The sequence below is a fragment of the Hippopotamus amphibius genome, chromosome 13, assembly GCF_030028045.1.
Source record: "Hippopotamus amphibius kiboko isolate mHipAmp2 chromosome 13, mHipAmp2.hap2, whole genome shotgun sequence".
Taxonomy (NCBI): domain Eukaryota; kingdom Metazoa; phylum Chordata; class Mammalia; order Artiodactyla; family Hippopotamidae; genus Hippopotamus; species Hippopotamus amphibius.
This window is the reverse complement of record NC_080198.1, coordinates 101,745,056-101,769,317: the sequence shown is the minus strand read 5'-3', so window position 1 is coordinate 101,769,317 and position 24,262 is coordinate 101,745,056. Positions and strand designations below refer to the sequence as shown.

Genomic DNA, 24,262 nt, shown 5'->3' with positions numbered 1-24,262 from the left:
ATAATAAATCTACAATATATGGATTAAAAAAAAAAGTGGCCTGATCACTCCATGCTTGTTTAGCCTGCCTGGGAGTTTCACAACAATTTTCCCAGCTCTGTGATCATGGGATCATGTGTGATCAAATTCACCAGTGGAACCGTGCTGCTCATCACAGCTGGAAAGTGGACGATGAGTTTGGAGGACGGCCTAGTAGGAACCTGGCCTTCGCCTCTCCTTTCGGCGTTGCAGATGCTCTTGACAGCGTCAGCCAGGGATTCGTGTGCACCATTACGGCCGCGCGGAGAGACGGCAGGAAGAGCATTTCAGATGTACGTGTGGTGATTTGATACTTCTGTACGTTACAAAATGATCACCATGATAGGCCTGGTTACCATTTGTGACTGTACAGAGATACTGCAATATTCTTGACTGTATTCCTTATGCTGTACTTTTATTTATTTTACAACTGGAAGTCTGTACAGTACCTCTTAATCTCCCCCACCTACTTCACTCATCCCATCCCACCCCCCTTCGCTCTGGCAACCACCGGTTTGTCCTCGGTATCTATGAATCTGTTTCTGTTTTGACAAACATTTCTAACTTAATGTGACTGTGGTTTCTCAAATTGTGAAAGAGTTCAAAGTGTAGAAAATAGTGTAGCAAGCACCCCAGTGCCTGCTGCCCAAAGAATCTTAACATTTTGCTACATTTCCTTTCTTTCTTTTAAGAAATAAACGTTGCAGATGAACTTAAAACACCTTGTGTATCTTTCCAAGATCCCAGGCCCTTCCCTCCTTCCCCAGAGATAGCCAAGGTCTCCCTAAACTTTAGGTGTAGGTGTAGGTTTGTGTGTAGCAATATGGAGTATTATTTCACATGACTGAACCTTGAGGTCAGTGCCGTTGCTCTGTGTGTGTGTGTGTGTGTGTGTGTGTGTGTGTGTGTGTGGGTGGGTGGGTGGTTCTGTTATCATGTTGACGCATAAGCTCCCTTCCTCATCCCCTCTTCCTTCCTTCCTTCCCACTCTTGCTAGCATTTGGAGTTATCAGACTCTCAAACTTTTGTTCCTGAAGGCATCAAATGTTACCTTACCACTTATATTAGTCTGCTTGGGCTGCCATAACACAGTTCCGCAGACTGGGTGGCTCAAACGATAGAAAGTTGTTTTCCCACAACTCTGGAGGCCAGGAGTCCAAGACCAAGGTGCCAACATGGTTGGGTTCTGGTGAGGGCCCTCTTCCTGGCTGGCAGACGGCTGCCTTCTTCCCGTGTCCTCACATGGCCTTTCCTCTTTGTTCACTGAGAGAGAGGGGAGATCTGCTAACTCTTACTCTTCTAAGGACACCTGTACACCTGTGGGATTAGGGCCCTAACCCTCTGACCTCATTTAACCTTAATTACTACCCTAAAGGCCCCATCTCCAAATACAGTTACGTTGGGGGTTAGGGCTTCAACATGTGAATTGGGGGGCGGATACAGGTCAGTCTGTGTGACACTGTTTTAATTTGTGTTTTCCTAATTACCAGGGAGATTGAACATCTTTTCCTGTTGGCTGGTGATTCATCTTTCTCTTTATGAATTGCTTGTTCATATCTTCTGCCCAATGAGAGAAGAGTATCTCATTAATTGGTAGCAGTTCTTTCTTTATATAATCTGGACACTAAATATACCTTGCACAAATCTCCTATTTTCCAACTTGCTGTATTAGTTTTTCTGTTGTTGCTGTAATAAATTATTACAAAACTTTATTATCTAATAGGTCGGAAGTCTGAAATGGGTCTCACTAGGTTAAAATCAAGGTGTCAGCAGGGCTGCATTCCTTTCTGGAGGTTCTAAGGGAGAATCCATCCACCTCTGGCCTTTTCCAGCTTCTAGAGGCTGCTTGCATTTCTTGACAGCATATCAGGTGTTAGCAAGTATCCGGAACTGGAACCTGCACAAGTTGCTTGTTGGAGTGTAAGACGGTCTAACCACTACGGAAAATAGCAGTTTCTTATAAAGTTACAAGTGCACCTGTGCTATGACCCAGCCATTCCCTTTCAGGATATACCCAGGTGAAATTCATACATACTCTACAGAGTCTAGTACAAAAATGTTCCTAATAGTCTCAAACTGGAAACAACCCAAACTATCAGTAAGAGATTGGAGCAACAAATAGTGAAACAATGTAATACTGCACTGCAGTAGAAGAGAGGTGACTACTGACCCACACAAGCGGGCAAATGCGAAGAGCATAGAGCATTGTGTTGAGGGGAAAATTGGAAGAAGCTATTCAATGCAATCCTCAGTGATTTCGTGAGCATGAAGTGAAATTACTCCATGGTCATCTGAATGAGAGTGGTGATTGCTTTGGAGGCGGGGGGACACAAAACAGGCAGGAGAGAGCTTTGGGGGATGATGAGGGTGTTCTGTCCCCCTGATCCGGTGGTAACTGTGTGCACACGTACGTTTGTAAACATTCATCCAGCAGCAGCCTGAAGATCAGTGCCTGTTATTGTGCAGATTGTATCTGGTAAAAGTTTTGTTTTTTAAAGGAAAAACAAATTTTATAAGATAGGGGCTCTCTGTTCCTTAAAGGATTGGTAAACCTTGCGTGTGAAAATGCCGGTGCCTCTTCTCCTCTTTGGAAGAAGGGGTGGGGATGTTTCTTTTCATTATCTGTTTAGTTTCTCTAATAGTTACTGTGACGTTCAAGATTCCTGTTTCTTCTTGAGTTATGTTTGGTGATGTATGTTTTCTGAGAAGAATATTTTCATCTAAGTTTTCAAATTTATTTGGCATAAATGTTGTTTGTAACATTTTCTTACTATTTTACGCTTACAAATGTGACCTTTTTCATTTGGAGTATAATTTGTGTGTGCCTGTTGTTTTTGTTACACTAGTAAATGATTTTTCTATTTTATTAGTCTTTTCAGTGAACCACTTTTGGTTTCATATGCTGTTGTGTTTGCCTTCTATTTTGTTAATTTCTGCTTATATTATTTTCTTTATTTTGATTTGCTTCTAGCTTCTTGAGTTGAATGCTTAACCCATTTCTCTTTTTATTTTATTTTTTTCCTTTTTCATTCCTTCATTAAGAATTTATTGGCCATTTACTTTGTGCTAGGGACTGTGGTAGGTACTGGAGTGAACCATGAACTCGCCAGAAAATATGCTTTTGAGGAGGTGACAGGCAAGTGGAGGAAATAAGCATGTTAACTTATGACTAAATGCCGTGTGATTAACTGAATTTCAGTGATCTCTGAGAGAAAAAGAAAAAAGGAAAAGAACTGGGACCAGAGCCTAATAAGCTTCCACATCAAGTCACCCACGCCTGGACATATTTCTCAGTCTCTTACTTAGTAGAACTTTGTGATTAGTGAGCTGTTCTTACTGATACCTGTTAGATGAACTAAGCCTTAATACAGTTTACTTCCTGGTTAAGCTAAGCTCAGTGCTGTGGAATGGGCAGCAGTCATGGACACACGTGTTTCCAGTGCCTGCTCACCGGGTGCTGTTTCTCTTCTGCCGGGACTGTCCCCTCACCTGAGACTCGTCCTCATTCCTTGTTCATGTTGGCGCTCTTCCTGGGTTGCAGGCCTTGTCCTCAGCCTCCGCGTGTGTCACCACCACCTGCATCTCAGGGCTTTTTCCCCTTTCCAGTACACTCTGCACAGTGACCACAGTCCACTACTGGTCACTGGGGAATGGCCCTCTTTTCAGGCGAGAGACCCTGCGGCCCTCGGACTTTCCTGAGTCTCAGCACCTTGGGTCTTCTGGCCAGTTGGTTCTGTGTTCTGTCTGCACGTGAGGAGCTGGGGAGTGGCTTTTAAATGCTCTCCTTTGACAGAATAACAACAGAGCTTGAGTCCTAACATTCTGAAGTGCTCAAGTTTCCAGACCTGCAGCAGTTCAGGAAGACCCAACAGTCATGTCAGCTGTATTAACATTCACCTTAACCTTATGGTTGAAGTAACCCTTAAGATTTCTCACCAGTACGGTAATGTGGATTCACAGCTTGTAGAAATTCTGTTTCCCTCCCATTTCTCACTGTATATGCTGTATTGTGAATGTTCAATTTTTAGCCCATTTGACATTTTTTAAGTGTTTTTACTTTTGTGCGTAAAACATCAAATCATATTCTGTTATCCGGAGAATTGGGATCGATGTTTCAAGTGAAGCACATCTGAACGTACTCAGCTAACTCACCCAGAAACTCCTCGTTGTCCTGTGTAACAGTCAGAATCCGAATCAGCACTTCTCCTTTAGGACTGGCCGCCCATCTAGAGCTCCGTGGCCACATGTAGCGCTTATGCTGGACAGCACAGTTCTAGAAAACTGATTTGTTAATGTTGATGAGAGTATCAGATGAGGAGAAACATAGGTCATTAAATAAATTGTTTCCTCCACAAACTAGAAAATATTTTTCTAGCGTTGAAAAAAATGCCAAAGTAGTCTTTCCTCCAAATGAATAAGTATTCATTTCTAAGTGAAAGTATTTTATGTCAATATAAATTACAATCAGCAATCTCATAAATTATAATACCTTAGATTTAAAAAGAAAATTCTCTGACACGTGATATATGTAGGTGTCAACCAAGTGTGAGAAATATAAAGATTATCCCTGTTCTTTGGAGCTCACAGTCTGGTGAAGGGGTAGACGTGACAATTAATAATTGACATGTGGGACAGTGTGATCAGGAGGACAGTGGCGAGGGCCGCTTACACAAGTGAAGGGACAGGAGAAGACTTTGCAGAAGAGGTGACACTGGAGCTGAGGCTTGAAGGATAAACATGAATTTTCCAGGTGAACAAAAGAGGAAAGAGCACTGTAGCCAGAGACGAAGCACCCTCACAAGGCACAAAGGGCCAAAGACGCTGGCGGTGTGCAGGGAGCTCTGTGAGCATTTGCCCAAGTGGTACAGGAGGACACAGGGAGAGGAGAGGCCAGAAAGAGACAAGTAGGAGTGCTGCACGATCAGGTTCATGCCTGATCAGATCACTCTGACTGTAGTTGGAGAAATAAAAGGAAGAGGACCAGCCTGAAGACGAAGGAAGCCAGAGACGAGGCTCTTGCCCAGTTCAGCTTAGAGATGCTGAGAGTCTGGACAAAAGGCACTGTGGGACAAGGAGCGGGGGGAACAGATGCAAGAGGGTTTCGGAGGCAGAATCAGCGGGACCTGGTGAGAGGTAGGAGCTGGGGTGGGAGTGAGAGAGCAGGACCCAGGAAGCCTGCTGGGTCTCTGGTTAGAACCGGATCTGCCCCCCGCAAAATTCTTTCCCTGGCTGTGATGCCGTTGGCTAACCTTCAGCCCAGGCTTCATTTCCAAAGCAGACACCACCCACAAAAAGAAACAATTTCTAACTTACAGGATATCAGATCTTAAACTCATAAATGACTGACACACAGAATAGCACAGATGGGGACAAATCGACCTAATTAAAATATTTAAATCATAAAAGGTTTCAGTCCATTAATCATCAAAAGCTACAAAGTGTCGGACATAAAATTCCAGGTTGAGTAAGTGAAGCCATGATGAAAGGGTGTAATATTCTTGGGGAACTTTGTACGCAAAGCAAACACCAACAAATCGCTTAAGAATCGCTGTGTCTCCATGTGCCTGCCAGGCTGGCCGAGGCCCACGACAGGACTAAATGAACGTGCCGCTGCCCGTGAGTTTACTTTCCCCTCTCACTCTGAGTTGGAGCCTAGTGCCTTATGAATATTTAACTTAAACTGGAAAGCAGAAAGATCAACCTGGGGCATTAATACCTGGAAGTTAAGCTTAAGCTGAAAATCATATGGTGATAGCCTCCATTTTAATTAATGTTCTGTTTACTCATACTGCAATTGATTTCTAAAAATGGTTTCATGTTAGGTATCGTATAATTACACTGAAAACCATACAGCTCTTATTCACATTCGTGTACAATTTCCACTAATTTCTGACAAGGGAAAATAAACATACTCGGCTTTTCTCTGACACAAAACCTTGATTATTTGGCTGTAGTCATCAGAAGTGAAGATGCTGAGGAGTCTTTGTGAAGCACTTCACAGTCCTTCATGTCATTTTCATCCACCGGGACTTGGAGGCAAATCCAAGGCCAGGGTGCAGGGCTTCACGTCCTGGCACTGCAGACAGTGCTTCAGGTAGGCGTTGTAGTAACCCTTGCCCTGCCCCCAGTGGTTGCCATGGTTGTCAAACCCAAGACCCGGCCCGAAGATGAGATGTAGTCCCGCTGTTGACAGGGCCTCCTTCCGAACCGCATCCTCACGGGGCTGATGACTATCCCGGGATGTTTGGGGAGGTTTCCTCAGGCGATGCTGATTTCATCATGCCCGTATGGTGCGCTGGGACTGGCACCGTGGGATAAAGCAGGATTTGCCTTGTTGGAGGATGTCCTTGATAAGCTCGTCTCAGTTTCCTCTCGCATGCTCAGAAAGCCGGAGGGCCGCTCACAGAAGGGCTGATGGCGTCAGGGTTCTCCAGCCTGTGAGGCCCAGGCCTGCCGCTGTGGACTGAGCGCTTGTTTCCCACGCCCTCCCCCACGTGCATCTACTGAGGCTCTAATGTTCAATGTGATGGTATTTGGAGGCGGGGCCTTTGGGGGGGTAACCATGGTTAGATTAGGTGGTAAGGGTGGGGCTTTCATGACTAACACCCTTGTGAGAAGAGAACACGCACCCAGGAAGGATGTGAGAACATAATGAGAGAATAGCCGTCTACAAACCAGTCACTGAATCTGCTTGGAATTCCCATCCCCCAGAACTCTGAGAAATAAGCGCTTGCTGTTTGGAGACACCCAGCCTGTGGTGGTTTGTTAATCGCAGCCTGAGGGGACTAAGACCCCTGCAGAGAGGACCCCGTTCCTGTGCCTCTTTCACCTGGTGGGACTCTTCCCCAGATCACGCCAGAGGACCTTGTCTTGGGAGAAGGGGTCTCTTGTAGTGGTAGCTTACGAGCTACTGTGTTTAATGATGTGTGGGTGAGACCCTGTGTTTCCAGGTGCCTGGTGTGTGCAGGGAAACAAATAAATGCTCTTCATACAAGTCAGTACTGAGTGAATTAGTGCTGGGTGCTGAGCTCTCACCTCCACCATGTCACCAGACCACCTTTGTCAAGGTCCCCAGGGTCTGTTCTCAGTCCACCTGCTCCTGCACCCGTGGCTGCAGCCAGTGTAGCCTCCATGTTTACCCTGGTGACCACACCCCTCCAGGTGGCCATGCCCTGGCTCTCTGCTCTTGCTGCGCTTTGACAGCTCTCCTCTCATTCTCTACACCCCGTATCCCAAGTCTGGGTCCGCGGAATCTCACCTTCTCCACCCTCACTTCCTCCCCTGTAATCTCAGCTACAGTCGCTCACGTTTGGATGGACCGTCCCTTGAACTGCAGCTCATGCTCCACCTGCCGACGTGACATCGCTGCTCGTAGACCTCAGTGGCACCAAAAAAAGAGTCAGCGCTAAACTCTTAACACCCCTGCCCCAATTTTTTTCTTCTGCATCTCAGTTAATGCTCAGGCCAAAAATCTTATAATTGCCTTTTAATTCCTTATACACCGTATCCAGTCATTGGACAAATATTTTCACATCTCTCCTCAAAATATAACAGAATCTGACCTCTTGCCGCCCCCACTGCTGTGAGTGTGGCTCCAGCCACAGTCTCTCTCACCTGGAAGACTGCAGCTGGCTGCTGCTTCCTTTCAGCTTCTGCCTTTCCGACCCTGCAGTCTGTTCTCAGCACGCCAGCCAGCGTGATTCTGTTAAAATTTAAGTCGGACATGTCAACCTTCTCCACCCTCTTCATGGCTTTGCAGACCACTCAGAGTAAAAGCAGGGCCGTTGGAGTTACCAGATCAGGAGTTTTTTTGAAAACGATGACTAGTATTCTAAGGGCTTTAATGGAAAGTAGACAACATGCCAGAGCCAGACGGATAATGTAAGTAGAGGCAGGAATCCTAAGAGAGAGTCAGGGAAAGGCCAGAGGTTAAAAACCAAACAAAAACACTAATGGAGATTGAGTGCCTTTGGTGGGCTCATCTGTAGAGTGGACAGGGCTGACAAAAGAAACTCTGACCTTCGGGATATGACACTAGAAACTGCTAAAACTGAAAACCAAAGGGAAAAAAGGCAAAAAAAAAAAAAAATCAGAACATCCAAGAACTGTGGGACAACTACAAAAGGTGTAATATAACATATAATGAGGAGAAACAGAGGAAGAAATGTTTGAAACAGTAATGACTGGGAATTTCCCCAAATTAATGTCTGACATTAAGCCACAGACCCACGAAGCTCAGAAAACACCCAGCGGAGATGTGGAAGTCACACCAAACACACAGAAATAGGATGGTTACTATGAAGCAAACAAACAGCAACAAAAATACCCTGCAAAGATATGAAATCAAAGATAAAGAAAAAATCTTGAGACTTCCCTGGTGTTGGGAAGAATCCGACTGCCAGTGCAGGGGACGCTGGTTCCATCCCTGGGCCGGGAAGATCCCACATGCTGCGGAGCAACTAAGCCCGTGTGCCACAAGTACTGAGCCTGTGCTCTAGAACACACGAGCCACAACTGCTGAGCTCACATGCTGCAACAACTGAAGCCCATGCGCCTAGAGCCCATGCTTTGCAACAATTGAAGCCACTGCACCCACGCACCACAGCAAAGAGTAGCCCCTGCTCGCCACAACTAGAGGAAGCCTGCACACAGCAACAAAGACCCAATGCAGCCAAAAATAAATAAATAAGTAAAAATAATAAATAAAAAAATTTTTTTCTTTATCTTTTTTTTTAGTGTTTGCTATCTGGCTCTTTATTTATTTTTTGGCTGCTTTGGGTCTTCATTGCTGCACTTGGGCTTAGTTGCTCTGCAGCATGTGGGATCTTCCCGGACCAGGGCTTGAACCTGTGTCCCCTGCATTGGCAGGTGGATTCTATTTTTTTTTTAAATAAATTTATTTATTTATTTCGGGCTGTGTTGGATCTTCATTGCTGCACGCGGGCTTTTCTCTAGTTTTGGAGAGCAGGGGCTACTCTTCATTGTGGAGTGGGGGCTCCTCATTGCGGTGGCTTCTCTTGTTATGGAGCACAGGCTCTAGGCGCGCAGGCTTCAGTAGTTATGGCACACAGGCTCAATAGTTGTGGCGCACAGGCTTAGTTGCTCCATGGCATGTGGGATCTTCCCTGGAGCAGGGATCGACCCTGTGTCCCCTGCATTGGCAGGCGGATTCTTAACCACTGTGCCACCAGGAAAGCCCTATTTTAAGTGTTTTTGCAATTAAAAAAAAAAAAGCCAAAAAGCTTTGGTTGTAGCTGATTTCTTCTTAGTAACAGCGCTGGTTTAGCGGGGTTCCTGGAGTCGGGCAGACTTGAGTGTGTCTTGGTTCTAGTCTCACCAGCCATGTGATGGTGACAAGTTGTTTACTCTCAGCTAGGTCCTTTTTCTGGGAAAAGGGACCAGTAGCAGTACTCACATCCAAGGGGGGTGGTTGATGGAGTCCGTAGGTGGAGGGTCCTGGAGAGGTGAGGGCACTGTGGACACATGGAAATACTTGTCACTTATCAAGTGACTTAATCTGTCTCCCTCACTAGAATGGTCTTTTTTATCATTGTATTTCCTGCACTTTGAAGGTGTTTGTTATGTGGTGGGTGCTTAGTAAATAATTGTTGAACAAATATTTATAAGCAGCCCTGTGTGATATGTGATATTAGGTCTGGTTTACAAACTTGGATATAGGCTTAGCTGAGCTGCCTACGAAGGTCCAGGTCACGTGATTTCTAAATGACAGCGCCAGTGACTGACTGCCTCACGTGGGATTTTCACACTTCATCAGGGTGCCTTCCAGATCGCATTCATCATAGGTACTCAAACAGAATACATTAGTGGAAGACGTTGTTAGAAATGGATGTTTGTGACTGTTACAAACATGCCTTGTTTTTCTGAATTTAGGAGGATATGGCAAAAAAAGTGGTCGTAGTAAGAAATGGCGGGAGTTGCTGAAGCTACCCCCCGTCAGCCAGTGCAGCGAGCTTCGACATTCGATTGGTGAGTAAGGAAGCCACGCCTGCTCGCATCCGGGGGGCATGGCTGGCGGTGAGCTGTTTCATTTGTTAGATGTTAGTCTTTCTTGAGTCCCTTTGCTTCAAATACTACATAATAGAGTCTGTTTATATCATCAAGATTCTTCCCAGGAAAAAAAACCATGGTTTTCTAACGTGCAGTTATAAAGTACATGCCTATTGACTTTTTCATTAAAAAACCTTTTTTAAGAACTGGGAATTCCCTGATGGTCCAGTGGTTAAGACCCCATGCTTCCAATGCAGGAGCCTTGGGTTCGATTCCTGGTCAGGGAACTAAGATTCCACATGCTACGTGGTGTGGCCAAAAAAAAGAAGTAATATATGCCCATTGTTCTAGGTAGAATAGGCGAGTAATACAGCAGTCGTCCTCTCTAGACGTGAACACTGGTCACGGTTTCTCAGTCTCCTTCCAGATAATACTCTGTGCATATGGACAGGAATTAGCGGTGAGAACTTCAGGAAAGGAGCAGTCAGATAAAAAATAAGACACGTCAGGGCCATGGAATACTGTAGAGACTGGGAGTTAGCTACAGGTCCTGATATGGGCACAGGAAGTCACGTGTAGAGCCGTGTCGGAGGGCAATGATAATTGTAATTTTTTAGACATAAGATTTCCGGTTCAAAGGGTATATGCATTCCAAATTTTGATGTTCTCAAATCACGCTTGGAAAAGGCGGCCCCCCTTGCCCTGGCCTGCGGCCTTGCCGGCTCTGGTTGTTATTGATGTTTTTAATCTTTACTAGATTGTGGTTTGAAAAATGGTCTCTTGTTTTAATTATGGGCAGGGTTGAGCATTTTCATTGGATTTGTTCAATTTGCTTTTTCCTAATTCATTTGTAAAAGTTCTTTATGTGTGAAAGGAGTTATCCTTTTATATTCAGTGTGAATACATTTATATTTCTGCTTTTTCCCTTTTGGCTTACAGTATTTTTTCAGTATGAAAGTTTAATTTTTTATATAGACAAATATGTCAATATTTTTCTTCTTAGCCTCTGAACTTTATGTTGTAATTAGGGAGGACATGTTACTCTAAGATAATTGTAAAAAAAAATCTATATTTTCTTTAGTACTATTATAGTTCCTTTTTAAGAAAGTTTAAATATTTTGACCATGAAAATTAATTTCAGATAGTATAGGACTATTTTTCCCCCAAAAACCTATCCAGCCATTTTAACCTCATTACATTTTTTTTTCTCATTGTGCTTTAAAAATAGTAGTTTTATTGAGATATAGTTAACATGCCATACAATTCACCTATTTAATACACTCAGAATTGTGTGACCATTACCACAATCAATTTTTCAATTTTACAATATTTTCATCACCCCACAAGAAGCTAATTCCTTTTGTTGGCAAATAATATTCCATCATACAGTTATATCACTCTTTACCATTCATCCTTTCATAGACGTCGTCATTTTCATTTTTTGTCTGTTATGAATACTGCGGCTACAAAGATTCACGTACAAGTTTTTTTTTTAATCGTGGTAGAATATACGTAACAAAAATGACCATTTTAATCATTTTTAAGTGGAAAGTTCAGAGGTGTTACTCTGGAGACTGTATGTGCACTCCATCCGCGGAGGACCTCCATTTGCCCGGGTGCCGCGTACACGGCACAGCTCTCATCGCCCAGCCTGGGGCTGGCCTGCCCTGAGCTCCTGATTTCCTCCACACCCGCCCCGGCAGAATGTAGGCTCCCTCCTGCTCCCGTCTCCTCACCACTGAGGGACTCAGAATTGGAATGAGGGGACTTCCCTGGTGGTCCAGTGACTGAGGCTCCGAGGCAATACAGGGGGCCCTGGTTCAATCCCTGCTGGGGGAACTAGATCCCACATGCCACAACTAAGAGTCTGCATGCCGCGACTGAAAATCCTACATGCCACAACTAAGACCTGGAGCCTCCAAATACATACATACATACATATGTATATAAATAAGGAAATAAGTAAATAAATAAATAAATAAAAAGAATTGGAGGGACTTCACTGGTGGTGCAGTGGTTAAGAATCCACCTGCAAATGCAGGGGACACGGGTTTGATCCCTGGGCCAGGAAATTCCCGCATGCTGTGGAGCAACTAAGCCCTCATGCCACAACTATTGAGCCCTTGTGCCACAACTACTGAAGCCCACACTCCTAGAGCCCATGCTCCACAACAAGAGAAGCCACTGCAATGAGAAACCCATGCACCCCAGCGAAGAGTAGCCCCCACTCACTGCAACTGGAGAAAAGCCTGAGTGCAGCAACGAAAACCCAATGCAGCCAAGAAATAAATATAAATAAATAAAATAAAATAAAATAAAATAAAATAAAATAAGATCAAAAAAAAAAAGAAAGAATTGGAATGAGTTGTCTCCTGAGATGCATTTGTCATGAGAAGCTGGCCTCTTCCTCCCACACTCGCCACCTCCCTCTGGCTGCAGCTGCTCTTCTGCTGGCTGGTCCCCCTGCCCCAGCCTCACTGCCCCCTTCCTGTCCATGGCCCGGATCCAGACGGCCCTCAGAAGTGAGCAGATCCCATAGGGTCTCTGCTGTGCTCACAATGCCCAGCTTTTAAGTATTATTGTGAAGATGAAATGCAATCAAACATGGAGACAACTTACAGGCACACTGGCACACAGTAGGAGGTGCAAATCTCACCTGTAGTTATTATTTTTCTCTGTTCCTTCTAGGAGAGAGAGAGACTCCTTAGTACGGCACCGAGGTTTTTTGAAAATCTGATCAGTCTTTTTTTTTGTTTAAGCTTCCTTTTCCTCCACACTTGCTTCCCTCCACATCCGCTCTCAGCCACTGTGACTGCTCGTTGGGTCAGCCGCTTGCCTTCTGTGCGTCTTGGCCCGTAGATTATTCTAACGAATTTAAATCTGGTATAGCAGTAGGATATCATAATTATGTGTATTCCATGTCATCTAGAAGCAAGTAAGTATGGTTGGAGCCAGAAACCAGAAAATATTCTGTACTGTTCACTCTGCCAAGGAGAGTCTTCCAAATATTTTGATAGGGTTATTGATTTTTTTCTAGTTTTGTTTGCTTCTTCTAGGTTATACCCACTGGTTATCCTTTTTGGTTTCCATCTTGTCCTCTTTCTTTGATTTCTTTCTCATTTTGTTATTATAGCTCCTCAAGTAATTCTTAGTGCCTACAGTGTCCCTCTAATTCTTTACATTTTTGTAGCTAATTTTTTATTCTTTCTCAGAGGTTTTCTTGCTTCTCCTTCTTGCTGGGAATGTCAGTGGGACGTCTCTACCTGTGACTCAACCTTCATTAGTTATGTTTAACACTTATTGGAGTCTTTAATTCTTTGGCCTGGGAAAATTTAATGTATATTTAATATGTGAAATTTACATAGGTATTTTATGTATATAGCACATGTATATTATTTATCATGTAAAAATTCAGAGGAAGGGTCAGATGTGTCTATCTTCCTCTCCTCCATCTTATCTGGACTCCCCTTTGAATTCCTGTTAGATGCGTGACTTTCCAGGCCCATCTTCTGTGTCTTGGTATCCGCTTGTGTTTTCTGCTTGCTTTTTGGCATTCATTTTAGGAGATTTCCTTATTGTCCAGATAAACATCCAAGCTTTTATGCACGTGAAAGTGCTGTGCAGCCCAGGCCACAGTGTTCTGTCACTAATCCCGTGTGTAATTCCTCAGCCCACCCTCTGGCCCCTGTGAGTGCTAGCAGTCCCTTCAGTCTGTCGCCTAGAGGATGCGAGTCAGGGTTTTAAAAGATAAGTTTTCTGTTGCCTGCATTATCTTTTCTCCTGGCTCAGATTTTCTGCTGTTTTTGCTTGGCTGGTTTTGGTTTTGACCTGCTGCTTTTCCCCTGCATCTAGAGACTTGAGTTGCTTATTCAGATTTATACGAAGGGTCAGTGGCGGCCTGGCATCCTCTGTGGTTGCATGGTTCGGTTTTCCTGGGCACCGTCTCTTGAATGGGGCTCTGGAAGGTGGGTGTGTCAGTGGGGTGCCATCCAGACAGGGCCTGCGTTCCAGCGGCCGTGGACAGCATTGCTCCACGTGGCCAGCAGAGCGTGTAGTCCTTCAGCTGTGCTCTGCCTCCGCTCTGGGGTCCCAGCATCTCTCTCGGCAGAAACCCGCTTTGTGCAAAGTGGCTTCAGCCTGAAGAAGTCCTGTGGCTGGCAGTTCTGCTCAGGCCTGGATGGGGCTCCCAGGACCCAGACACCTGGGCGGGGCCTGCTTATCTCTGCAGATTCAGCTGGTGGTTCCTTTAACAATCCAGCCCCACCAGCTTTCTCTCTTCCAGGAAATCCTCACGTTTCTGACTCCCGAGGGCGCCCTGTGTTCTTTTTCCACGTTGGGTTTCATTCTTCTTGTCATGGTTTTATCTTTGGTCCTTTCAGTAGGAACCTGCAGGAGAAGGTTGGCAGACCTGTGCTCCAGTTGCTACCGCAGTGGAAACCAGGAGCGTTTCTGAACCCTCAAGTGTGGGAGGAAAGAGTTAAAAACTCAACTTTTTAAAAACATCACTTTTTAACTGCTTTGAGTCTTTTGCTTTTCAAATGTAGTTAGTGAGTATCCCTAAAGTAAAATGTGGTAGCAAAATTGGACAAAGTGGGTTGTAGAATTTTTGCAAAACTGTTGCTGATATTTGTTGAAACAAGCAGTTGAGCACTGGCAACCCAAGTGTTTATATCCTTGTCTGTGTTTTCCATGTGCACACTCAGTGATCTGAAACAGGATTTAATTCCTGTGTACACTTGGCATTGAGAAACCCTTTGGACTTCCCATGTGGCGCAGTGTTTAAGAATCAGCCTGCCAATGCAGGGGACACGGGTTCAATCCTTGGTCAGGGAAATAACATCCCACATGCCTCAGAGCAGCTAAGCCCGTGTGTCACAACTACTGAAGCCCAAGCGGCTAGAGCCCGTGCTCTGCAACAAGAGAAGCCACTGCACTGAGAAAGAAGCCTGCACACCACAATGAAGAGTAGCCACTGCTCTCCGCAACTAGAGAAAGCCCGTGTGCAGCAGTGAAGACCCAACGCAGCCAAAAATATAAATCAAGTAATTAATTAAAAAAAAGAGAAACCCTTTAGTTGAGGATGTTGTGGCTTGCTTGCCTTTCATGAATTTCACTTAATTCTTCAGCTTTAGAGCTACTTTAGGACTACCTGGACAGACTCATGCTCAAGTTCAGAGCCCCGGCTGAAAGAGCAACTGGGTTTCTTTTTTGTTTTTCTTCTTTTTTTAATATTTATTTGCTTAATTCATTTTTTCTTTAAGAACTTTTATTGAGATACAATTGACACAATAAACTGCATATATTTAAAGTATACAATTTGATATTTTTTTTCTTATTAGTCATGTATGTATGACAATCCCAATCTCCCAATTCATCCCACCCCAACCCCTCCCACTTTCCCCACTTGGTGTCCATATGTTTGTTCTCTACATCTGAAACTGATTTTCTTGCTGAGGTTCAAGTAACGTGTTTTGAACATAAGATTTTGCTTTATATCCCTCGTGACACTTTGACCAAATATCAGTGCCTTGTTCTCAAGACAGTATCAGTGTTTGGGGTAAGATAAGGTATGCAACATATTATTTTACTAAAGAGAAAAAGAAACAGTTAAAACATCATTAAGCATATATAATATTGGTAACTTGTGAAAGAATAGAAAGGTATCAAAATTAGAAAGAGTTAAAAAAAACTCATTTAGTACATTCCTGCGATGTATTTCACATGCTTGTAATTCGTGTCAAACACAGAGTTGGTGGAGCAATGGAAGAGCAGAGCCAGCCCTCTCTCCTTCCCTCAGTTCCCTGGGGAATACCGCCCCCCCCACCCCGGCCTCCTTTGTCTGGGGAGCAGGGACCTCCCAGTCCATCTCTACACACCTTTATTTATCAGTTTTTCCAGCTGTCTTTAGTACTTTAAATTTTCATGATAACCCAGTATAAATGAGTAAACGAAACTATGATTTCAAAAATATGTAAATACTGCAGGGACTTCCCTGGTGGTTCAGTGGTTAAGAATCCACCTGCCAATGCAGGGGACACAGGTTCAATCCCTGGGCCGGGAAGATCCCACAGGCCGTGGAGCAGCTAAGCCCATGTGCCACAACTACTGAGCCTGTGCTCTAGAGCCCATGAGCCACCACTACTGAAGCCTGCATGCCTCGAGCCCGTGCTCCGCAACAAGAGAAGCCACCGCAATGAGAAGCTTGCACACTGCAATGAAGAGTAGCCCCTGGTTGCTGCAGCCAGAGAAAGCCTGGGTGTAGCAACGAAGACCCAATGCAGCCAATTAATTAATTTAATTTAATTTAATTAAAAAATTAAAAAAATAACACTGCAAATACTCTTTTTGGCTTTTATTGTATCAGGTGAAAAGTGATAAGGTTCAGAAAAGCTTGTATTTGTTTCTTGTCCCTTCTTCACCCAGAGAAGGATTACCGCAGCCTTTGCGACAAGCAGCCAATTGGAAGACTTCTCTTCAGGCAGTTCTGTGACACAAAAGACAATCTCAAGAGGTGCATTGAATTCCTGGATGCAGTGGTAAGTGATTCATCCCAGTGCTGAAGCACCCAATCTTGTGTTTTTGAAAAGTAAAAACTAGGATGAGAACTCTCTAAGTTAATTAGACCTTGGCAGTGAGGTAAGAGTGGATGAACTAGTTGTCTTGGTGCCGTGTTATCTTGATTTGGGTGAAGTGCATAAAGTGGTAGTTCACATAGATTACATTTCGAGTGTTGGAGAGTCAGAGGTGTTTACTACATAACTCTGAAACATGCCGCTTTAACTTGTAAGAAGGTTGAACAGCTGATTAAGATGGTCTGCTTGTGTAGCTGCCTGGAAGGTACCTGCCTGCCCTCCTCTAGCGATTCTGTGTACTTACACGCCTTAACCCAGAAGCTCATGGAGCCAGTGCAGGAAGCATGATCACAGCAAATGCAATTTACTGTGATTTATAAGGTTTCCAACACTCCTGTGTACCCAGCTCCGTATTTACTGTGATTTCCTTTCAGGTAAAGAAATTTTGTGCTTCTAAAACTTTAGAGATACCACTGGCAAGCCTAGAAGTTTCAAAACTATGAAATTCAGAAGCAGCTTACCAGAAGATCAGTAGAATTTTGTAGAAAAGCTGTCTTAGTTGTTTGTACCAAGGCTATGATACCTCCTCTCTCTGCTGCGGCCTGTCCTAGTTATACCAGCAAATCAGTACTGACTCCTTCTTGTGTGCAAAGTGCTATCCTGTACCATGGAGTTTTAAAATATTTATTTATTTATTTATTTACTTCCTTCCTTCCTTCCTTCCTTACTTTTGGCTGCGTTGGGTCTTCCTTGCAGTGTGCAGGCTTCTCATTGCTGTGGCTTCTCTTGTCGCGGAGCACAGGCTCTTGGCGTGCGGGCTTCAGTATTTGTGGCACGTGGACTCAATCATTGTGGCTCGAGGACTCTAGAGCACAGGCTCAGTAGCTGTGGTGCATGGGCTTACTTGCTCCGCGGCACATGGAATCTTCCCGGCCCAGGGATCAAACCCGAGTCCCCTGCATTGGCAGGCAGATTCTTAACCACTGCGCCACCAGGGAAGCCCTATCATGGAATTTTTATTCATTTTTTCCCCTGACATAGCTTTTAAAAATTATGTATTTGTAATGTATTTTTTCAGAAAACCGTTTGAGACTCTTGCCTGTTTTGTTGTTTGCTTCCTGCCCCTGGAGCTCCACAGGCCTCTCCTTCCTGGTGCCTTGACTGGGTTAAGGCAGGGCTGGGGAGGGAAGCAGTCATGTGTGAAAGCTGGACCTGGAGCCAGCAGGGCTGCCTACTCAGTTCGGGACTGGAGTGTCGATAGGTCTTCCTGCCAAGCTCCTGTATTTTAAGAATTTAGGGACCTACGATTCTTCTTTATTCTAAAATGGCTAAACTGCATTGTTAAAACTCTCAGGTTCAAATCTTCTTTTAAAAATTTTTTTAATTTTATATTGGACTATAATTGATTTACAATGTTGTGTTAGTTTCAGGTGTACCGCCAAATCTTCTGATATTGTCATGACACCTGTCAGTTACGAGGTGCCGGGCCCGGGGACTGGGTCGGCAGGTTTTGAATTTCGCCGGTAGCCGTGTGGGTGAATAGTCACGCCCGCCCCTGCCTCAGGCAGCACTTACTGCTCCGACTCTGCGTGTAGTGGGTTGAGGGCAGGCTCTTTGAGCTCCTTGAATGGGGAGACGGCATCTTGTGCATTTCCCCTCACGGCTCTGCCGCGGCTGTTTGCTCCGTTCCCTGCTCAGTGACTGTTGAAGGAATTAATCGCATGTGTATCAGTCAGGGGCCTATGGAAGAGATGGAGGCGGTGAGAAGCACATACTAAGAGACTTGCTGCAAGGAACTGGCTTACATGACTGTGAGAGCTGGCTAGGGGAGTAGGGAATCTGTTCCACAGACGTTGGGAAGGGCAGGATGGGACTCTACAGAAATGGGGCAAAGCTGCTGTCCTCAGGCAGAGTTTCTTCTGGGAGCCTCAGCTCTGTTTGTAAGGGCTTTCCACTGATTGAATCAGGCCCAGCCAGACTACTTAGGGTTCAAGTCAACTGATAGAGACTCTGATCACGTCTATTGTACAAATACCATCACAACAACACTAATTAGTGTTTGAGAAGCTGGAGGTCGCTGCCCGTCAAGTTGGCACATCCGAAAACCATCACAGAATCACAGCTTGCTTTCCTGTGAGTTGCCTGCCATGTAGCATCTGGATCTGCCGGGACTTGAGTTGGACGGTCTGTCAGTAAACAGCGTGCCAGCCAGTGTGCTGGGGAGGGCGATACCCTGGACACAGAGCAAGGAGCGGGCGCTGGCCGGGCAGCCTGGTGGCCATGGCCCCTGTGCTGGGCCTGAGACGGGTACGGAATGAGGCGTGGGGGGGCTTCTGGCCACAGCGCTTCCCCGTGGAGCCCCCTGCACCTGCTCAGCGCATCAGCTTCCTTGGGGCTTCCTTTCCTCACATCTCTCTTCAACTCCATCTGGCTTTTAGCTTCCCTGCTCTTCTAAGGCCCCAGCTTGCAAAACCCAGGCTTCCCCGAGGCCTCCCCATGCTTGAGTCTCCGTAGCTGTTGACGTTGTTGAGAAGCTTCTGGAAATTCTCTTGTCCAGGCCTTTGTGATCTGTCCCCTGTTTTCTTTTTCTCTTGTCTTATCTTCCGTTTCTTGTCCCTTGCTTGTCACTTATGCATGTTTGGATATCGATCAGGTGCTGCTTTTGACTTTCCCGTTTTCTGGCCCACGTGATGTCCTCCACTCCTACGGCCTCTCTCCTGACACCTGTGTGTGAATGACTCCTGCTCAGGTATTGCCACCTCTGACTTCCCTGGGAGCACCGCATGCAGGTGTCCAGGTGCCTCTTAGACTTTTCTGAAGTGCTGTTGCCTGGAACAGCCCAAGCTGTTTATTTTATTCCATTTTATTTGGCCACATTTAATGGCTGAAAATATAATGTGATGTAGAGAGCATTGTGGAATGTGTTGCTTCACTACATTATTAATCCTTTAAAAAAATGTTTTTGCCCCCCATGGCCATTAGTTTTCCAAAGAAGAGCAGGAGATACTTGATAACAGAGCTGCTCGCTGGTTCTCAGAGCACCAAGTCAATTCCACAGGTCAGAGGGTTTCCATGAAGAAGCGTACCTAACACTTTTCCTTTCTCTCACCTCTGATCAGGCGCAATACGAGGTGGCCACCGACGAGGACCGAGGCAGCCGTGGGCTCCTGGTTTTAGACACATTCTTTGGTGAGGAGGTGCGTCTTCTGCTGTAGTGTGAAGATGTGTAAATAACCTACTTAAATTACTAGAGTGCATGGCCATCTTAGTCGGAATAAGTGTGTTAAAATCTTTAATTTCTCATAAATGTTCCTCTTCTGCACTTTCTTTGCTTCACTGAGGAAATTAACAATTAAATCTCTTGGAAAATTGACTTAAAGAATTTTAAAGTTTCTCTGTGTCCTCAAACAGAATATATAGACTTAGAGAATTTTATTTGCCTCTTTTGGGCTGAAAATAACATTTTTTTCCCTTAAAAGCTTTAACGGGTCTTTGTTTTTATACTTTTTGAGTCACTTGGTTCTTGCAGTTTAGTATGTCCCTGAAATTAGAGTTGTAACCTGCTTCCCTCCATGTGGCTTGCTTTTTGTAAACCCTGGGCAGGTTACTCTGTTGCAGGGTTGGAATAGAACAGTAACAGCAGTGATGGCTTAACGTAGTACATACTGCTCTAAGCCTTGTGCATGTAACACGTTACTTAATGCTCACAACAAACCTATGAGGTAGGTATACTCTTATTTCTATTTTCACGTGATAAGCCTGAAAATCAGAATGGGTAAATGACTTACGGAAGATTACACAGCTAGTAAGTGCCTGAGCCAGGAATCAAACATGCAAAGGCTACAGTTGGAGAATAGTGTGGAGAGAATGGGTTCAGAACATTCCGATTGTGAGCCTAGCTAATGAAGGTGGTAGGGCCGTCAAGGAGGGGAGCTCACTGGTACGACTAAATGCCAGAGGGAAAGACCAGCGGACTGTCCAGAGGCACAAAGACATCCCCACAGCCGGTGGGTGGCAGAGTTGGGATTCACACCCAAATAGGTTTTGTCTCCAGAGCTTGGATCCACCCCAGCCTCAATACCATGACCATAGATCATTCTTTTCCAACACAGCTGTTAACAGCATCTACATATTTGCAGGTACTGCCAGGACACTAATTGGGAGCTATAGAAGAGAAGTTTCATTTGTGTAGTTTTTTTTTTTTAAGAACTTTTATTGAGATATAATTGACATGCAATAAACTGCATATATTTAAAGTGTACAATTTGATATATTTTTTCTTATTAGTAATGTATATATGGCAATCCCAATCTCCCAATTCATCCCACCCCAAACCCCCTGCTTTCTACCGTGGTGTCCATATGTTTGTTCTCTACATCTAAGTCTCTATCTCTGCCTTGCAAACCAGTTGATTTGTACCATTTTTCTATATTCTGCATATATGTGTAATATACAATATTTGTTTTCCTCTTTCTGACTTACATCACTCTGTATAACCATCTCCATCCATGTCTTTCCCAATTTCATTCCTTTTTATGGCTGAGTAATATTCCATTGTATATACGTACCACATCTTTTTTTTTAAATTTTTTATTGTTTATTGTTTACAATAAACTGCATATATTTAGAGTGTACAATTTGGTATCCCAATCTCCCAATTCATTCCCCCCCCCAACCCTCCCCACTTTCCCCACTTGGTGTCCATATTTTTGTTCTCTACATCTCTGTCTCTATTTCCACCTTGCAAACCAGTTGATTTGTACCATTTTTCTATAGTCCGCATATATGTGTTAATATACGATATTTGTTTTTTTCTTTCTGACTCACTTCACTCTGTATGACAGTCTCTAAGTCCATCCATGTCTCTACAAATGTCCCGGTTTCATTGCTTTTTACAGCTGAGTAATATTCCATTGTGTATATGTACCACATCTTCTTTATCCATTCATCTGTTGATGGACACTTAGGTTGCTTCCATGTCCTGGCTATTGTAAATAGTGTTGCAGTGAACATTGGGGTGTATGTTTCTTTTTGAATGATGGTGTTCTCTGGGTATATGCCCAGTAGTGGGATTTCTGGGTCTTATGGTAATTCTATTTTTAGTTTTTCAAGGAACCTCCATACTGTTTTCCATAGTGGCTGTATCAATTTACATTCCCACCAACAGTGCAAGAGGGTTCCCTTGTCTCCACACCCTCTCCAGCATTTACTGTTTGTAGATTTTCTGATGATGCCCATTCTAACCAGTGTGAGGTGACACCTCATTGTAGTTTTGATTTGCATTTCTCTAATCATTAGAGATGTTGAGCAGCTTTTCATGTGCCTCTTGGCCATCCGTATGCCTTCTTGGGAGACATATTTAGGTCTCCTGCCCATTTTTTGATTGGGTTATTTGTTTTTTTGATATTGAGCTGTGTGAACTGTTTCTATATTTTGGAGATTAATCCTTTGTCTGTTGATTCATTTGCAAATATTTTCTCCTATTCCGGAGGTTGTCTTTTTGTCTTGTTTATAGTTTCCTTTGCTGTGCAAAAGCTTTTAAGTTTCATTAGGTCCCACTTATTTATTTTTGTTTTTATTTCCATTACTCTAGGAAGTGAGTCAAAAAAGATTTTGCTGTGATTTATGTTAAAGAGTGTTCTTCCTTTATTTTCCTCTAGGAGTTTTATAGTGTCTGGCCTTATATTTAGGTCTTTAATATGTAGCTCTTAAAGTCTTTTTTGTTAACTTCTTTTTCCTCCTTCACCTTTCCTGAAGAGATACTCATGTAGCAAGGGAGGTTGTCAAGGAGAAAGATATAATTTGAAAAGTTATCCTGGCGGATATAGCAAGTGTAGAAGGGGAAGGAGCAGCAGACGTCCATCTGTGGCTCAGTAATAGTGAGAGGTGTCTCTGGGCTGCCTGGAGATGGTGTAACTTGCAAGTGTTTTTGTTTTTCCTTATCAACTGGGGAAGCTATCCTTGTGCTTTATAACAATGATTCACATCACCATTATAGTTTTTCTTCTTGTCCTTTCTTTAAAAACAACAATTTCGGGGCTTCCTAGGTGGCGCAGTGGTTAAGAATCTGCCTGACAATGCAGAGGTCACGGGTTCGATCCCAGCTCCAGGAAGATCCCACATGCCACGGAGCAACTAAGCCCGTGTGCCAAAAAAATAAAAATAAAAAAAAAAAAAATAAAAATAAAAAATAAAAAATAAAAACAACAATTTCTTTCTTTTACATATCAAAAAGGGAACTCCTTTACTCAAATTTCAACAATATAGAATACCTAAAGCACCTAAAAGTAAAGCAAGACTATGTTCAATCTTATATTTCTTTATCCTTTCACTCAGTCATTCTTAGTTTTCTTTTCAAGATTCTGAAATATTAAAATTCAGCCAAATTTGATTTACAATTAAAAAAAAAAAAAGAGCAAAACCAAGTTCAATTTCTCCCAGGAATGCACAGTTGGTTCAATCTCTGATAAGCAATTAATATAATACATTATATTAATAAAGTAGAGAAAAACTCACATAATTATCTCAGTAGAGGCAGAAAAAGCATTTGACAAAATCCAAAGACTCCTGTGTAATAAAATCCCTCAACAAATTAGGAATGGAATGGAACTTTCTCAACCTGGTGAAGGACATATACGAAACAGCTGACGTCATACTTAAATGTGAGAGGTTGGATGCTTTCCCCCTAAGACAGGAACAAAATAAGGATGTTTGCTGTCATCACTTCTACTTGATGTTATACTGGAAGTTCTAGCTAGGGCAGTTAGGCAAGAAAAATAAATAAAAAGTATCCAAATTCCAAAGGAAGAAGTAAGACTATCTATTTGCAGATGACATGATCTTGTTGTCTTGGTCCATGCAGGATGCTATAGCAAAATGCTACAGACTGGGTGGCTTATAAACAACAGAAACTGATTGCTCATAGGTCTGGAGGCTGTAAGTCCAAGATCAAGGTGCCAACATGATCACCTTCTGGCGAAGGCCCTCTTCCTGGTTTATAGCTGACACCTTCTCGCTGTATCCTCACATGGTGGAAGAGGTGAGGGGTGTCTCTGGAGCCTCTGTTATAAGGGCACCAGTCCCACTCATGGGAGCTTCTTCCTTGTGCACTAAGCATCTCTCAAAGGCCCTACCTCCCAATATCATCACTTTGGGGGTTAGAAAGTCAACATATAAATTTGGGGGGCACTTGTAAATAGAAAATCCTGAGTATCTATGCACACATTGGGGGAAAAAAGCTGCTGGAGCTAATAAATGAGTTCAGCAAGGTTGCAGGATACTAGATCACTACGTAAAATTCAATTGTTTCTATACACTATCAGTCAAAGTCCAAAAATGAAATTAAAGCAATTCCATTTACAATAGCGTAAAAAAGAATAGAATAGTTAGGAGTAAATACAGAAAAGAAGTACAACACTTATACACTGAAAACTTGAAAACATCATTGAAGGGACTTCCCTAGTGGCACAGTGGTTAAGAATCTGCCTGCCAATGCAGGGGACATGAGTTCAATCCCTGGTCTGGGAAGATCCCACATGCTGCATAGCAACTAAGCCCGTGTGCTACAGCTACTGAGCCTGTGCTCTAGAGCCATCAAGCCACAACTACTGAAGCCCACACACCTAGAGCCCGTGCTCTGCAACGAGAAGCCACCACAACGAGAA

At 43.8% G+C, this 24,262-nt stretch overlaps 1 protein-coding gene across 3 annotated transcripts in view; it reads left to right on the top strand.

Moving 5' to 3' along the window:
- Window positions 1–24,262, top strand: part of GRK4 (G protein-coupled receptor kinase 4) — a 67,929-nt gene that overhangs the window by 6,934 nt on the left and 36,733 nt on the right. For 2 of the 3 annotated variants that reach the window (XM_057705331.1, XM_057705329.1), the window contains exons 2-4: window positions 9,910–10,005; window positions 16,450–16,562; window positions 19,718–19,795. In XM_057705331.1, the coding sequence (XP_057561314.1) occupies window positions 9,910–10,005; window positions 16,450–16,562; window positions 19,718–19,795 (287 nt within the window). Of the gene's footprint in view, window positions 1–9,909; window positions 10,006–16,449; window positions 16,563–18,073; window positions 18,906–19,717; window positions 19,796–24,262 lie in introns of those variants that run through there. The other variant, XM_057705330.1, reaches the window with a different exon arrangement.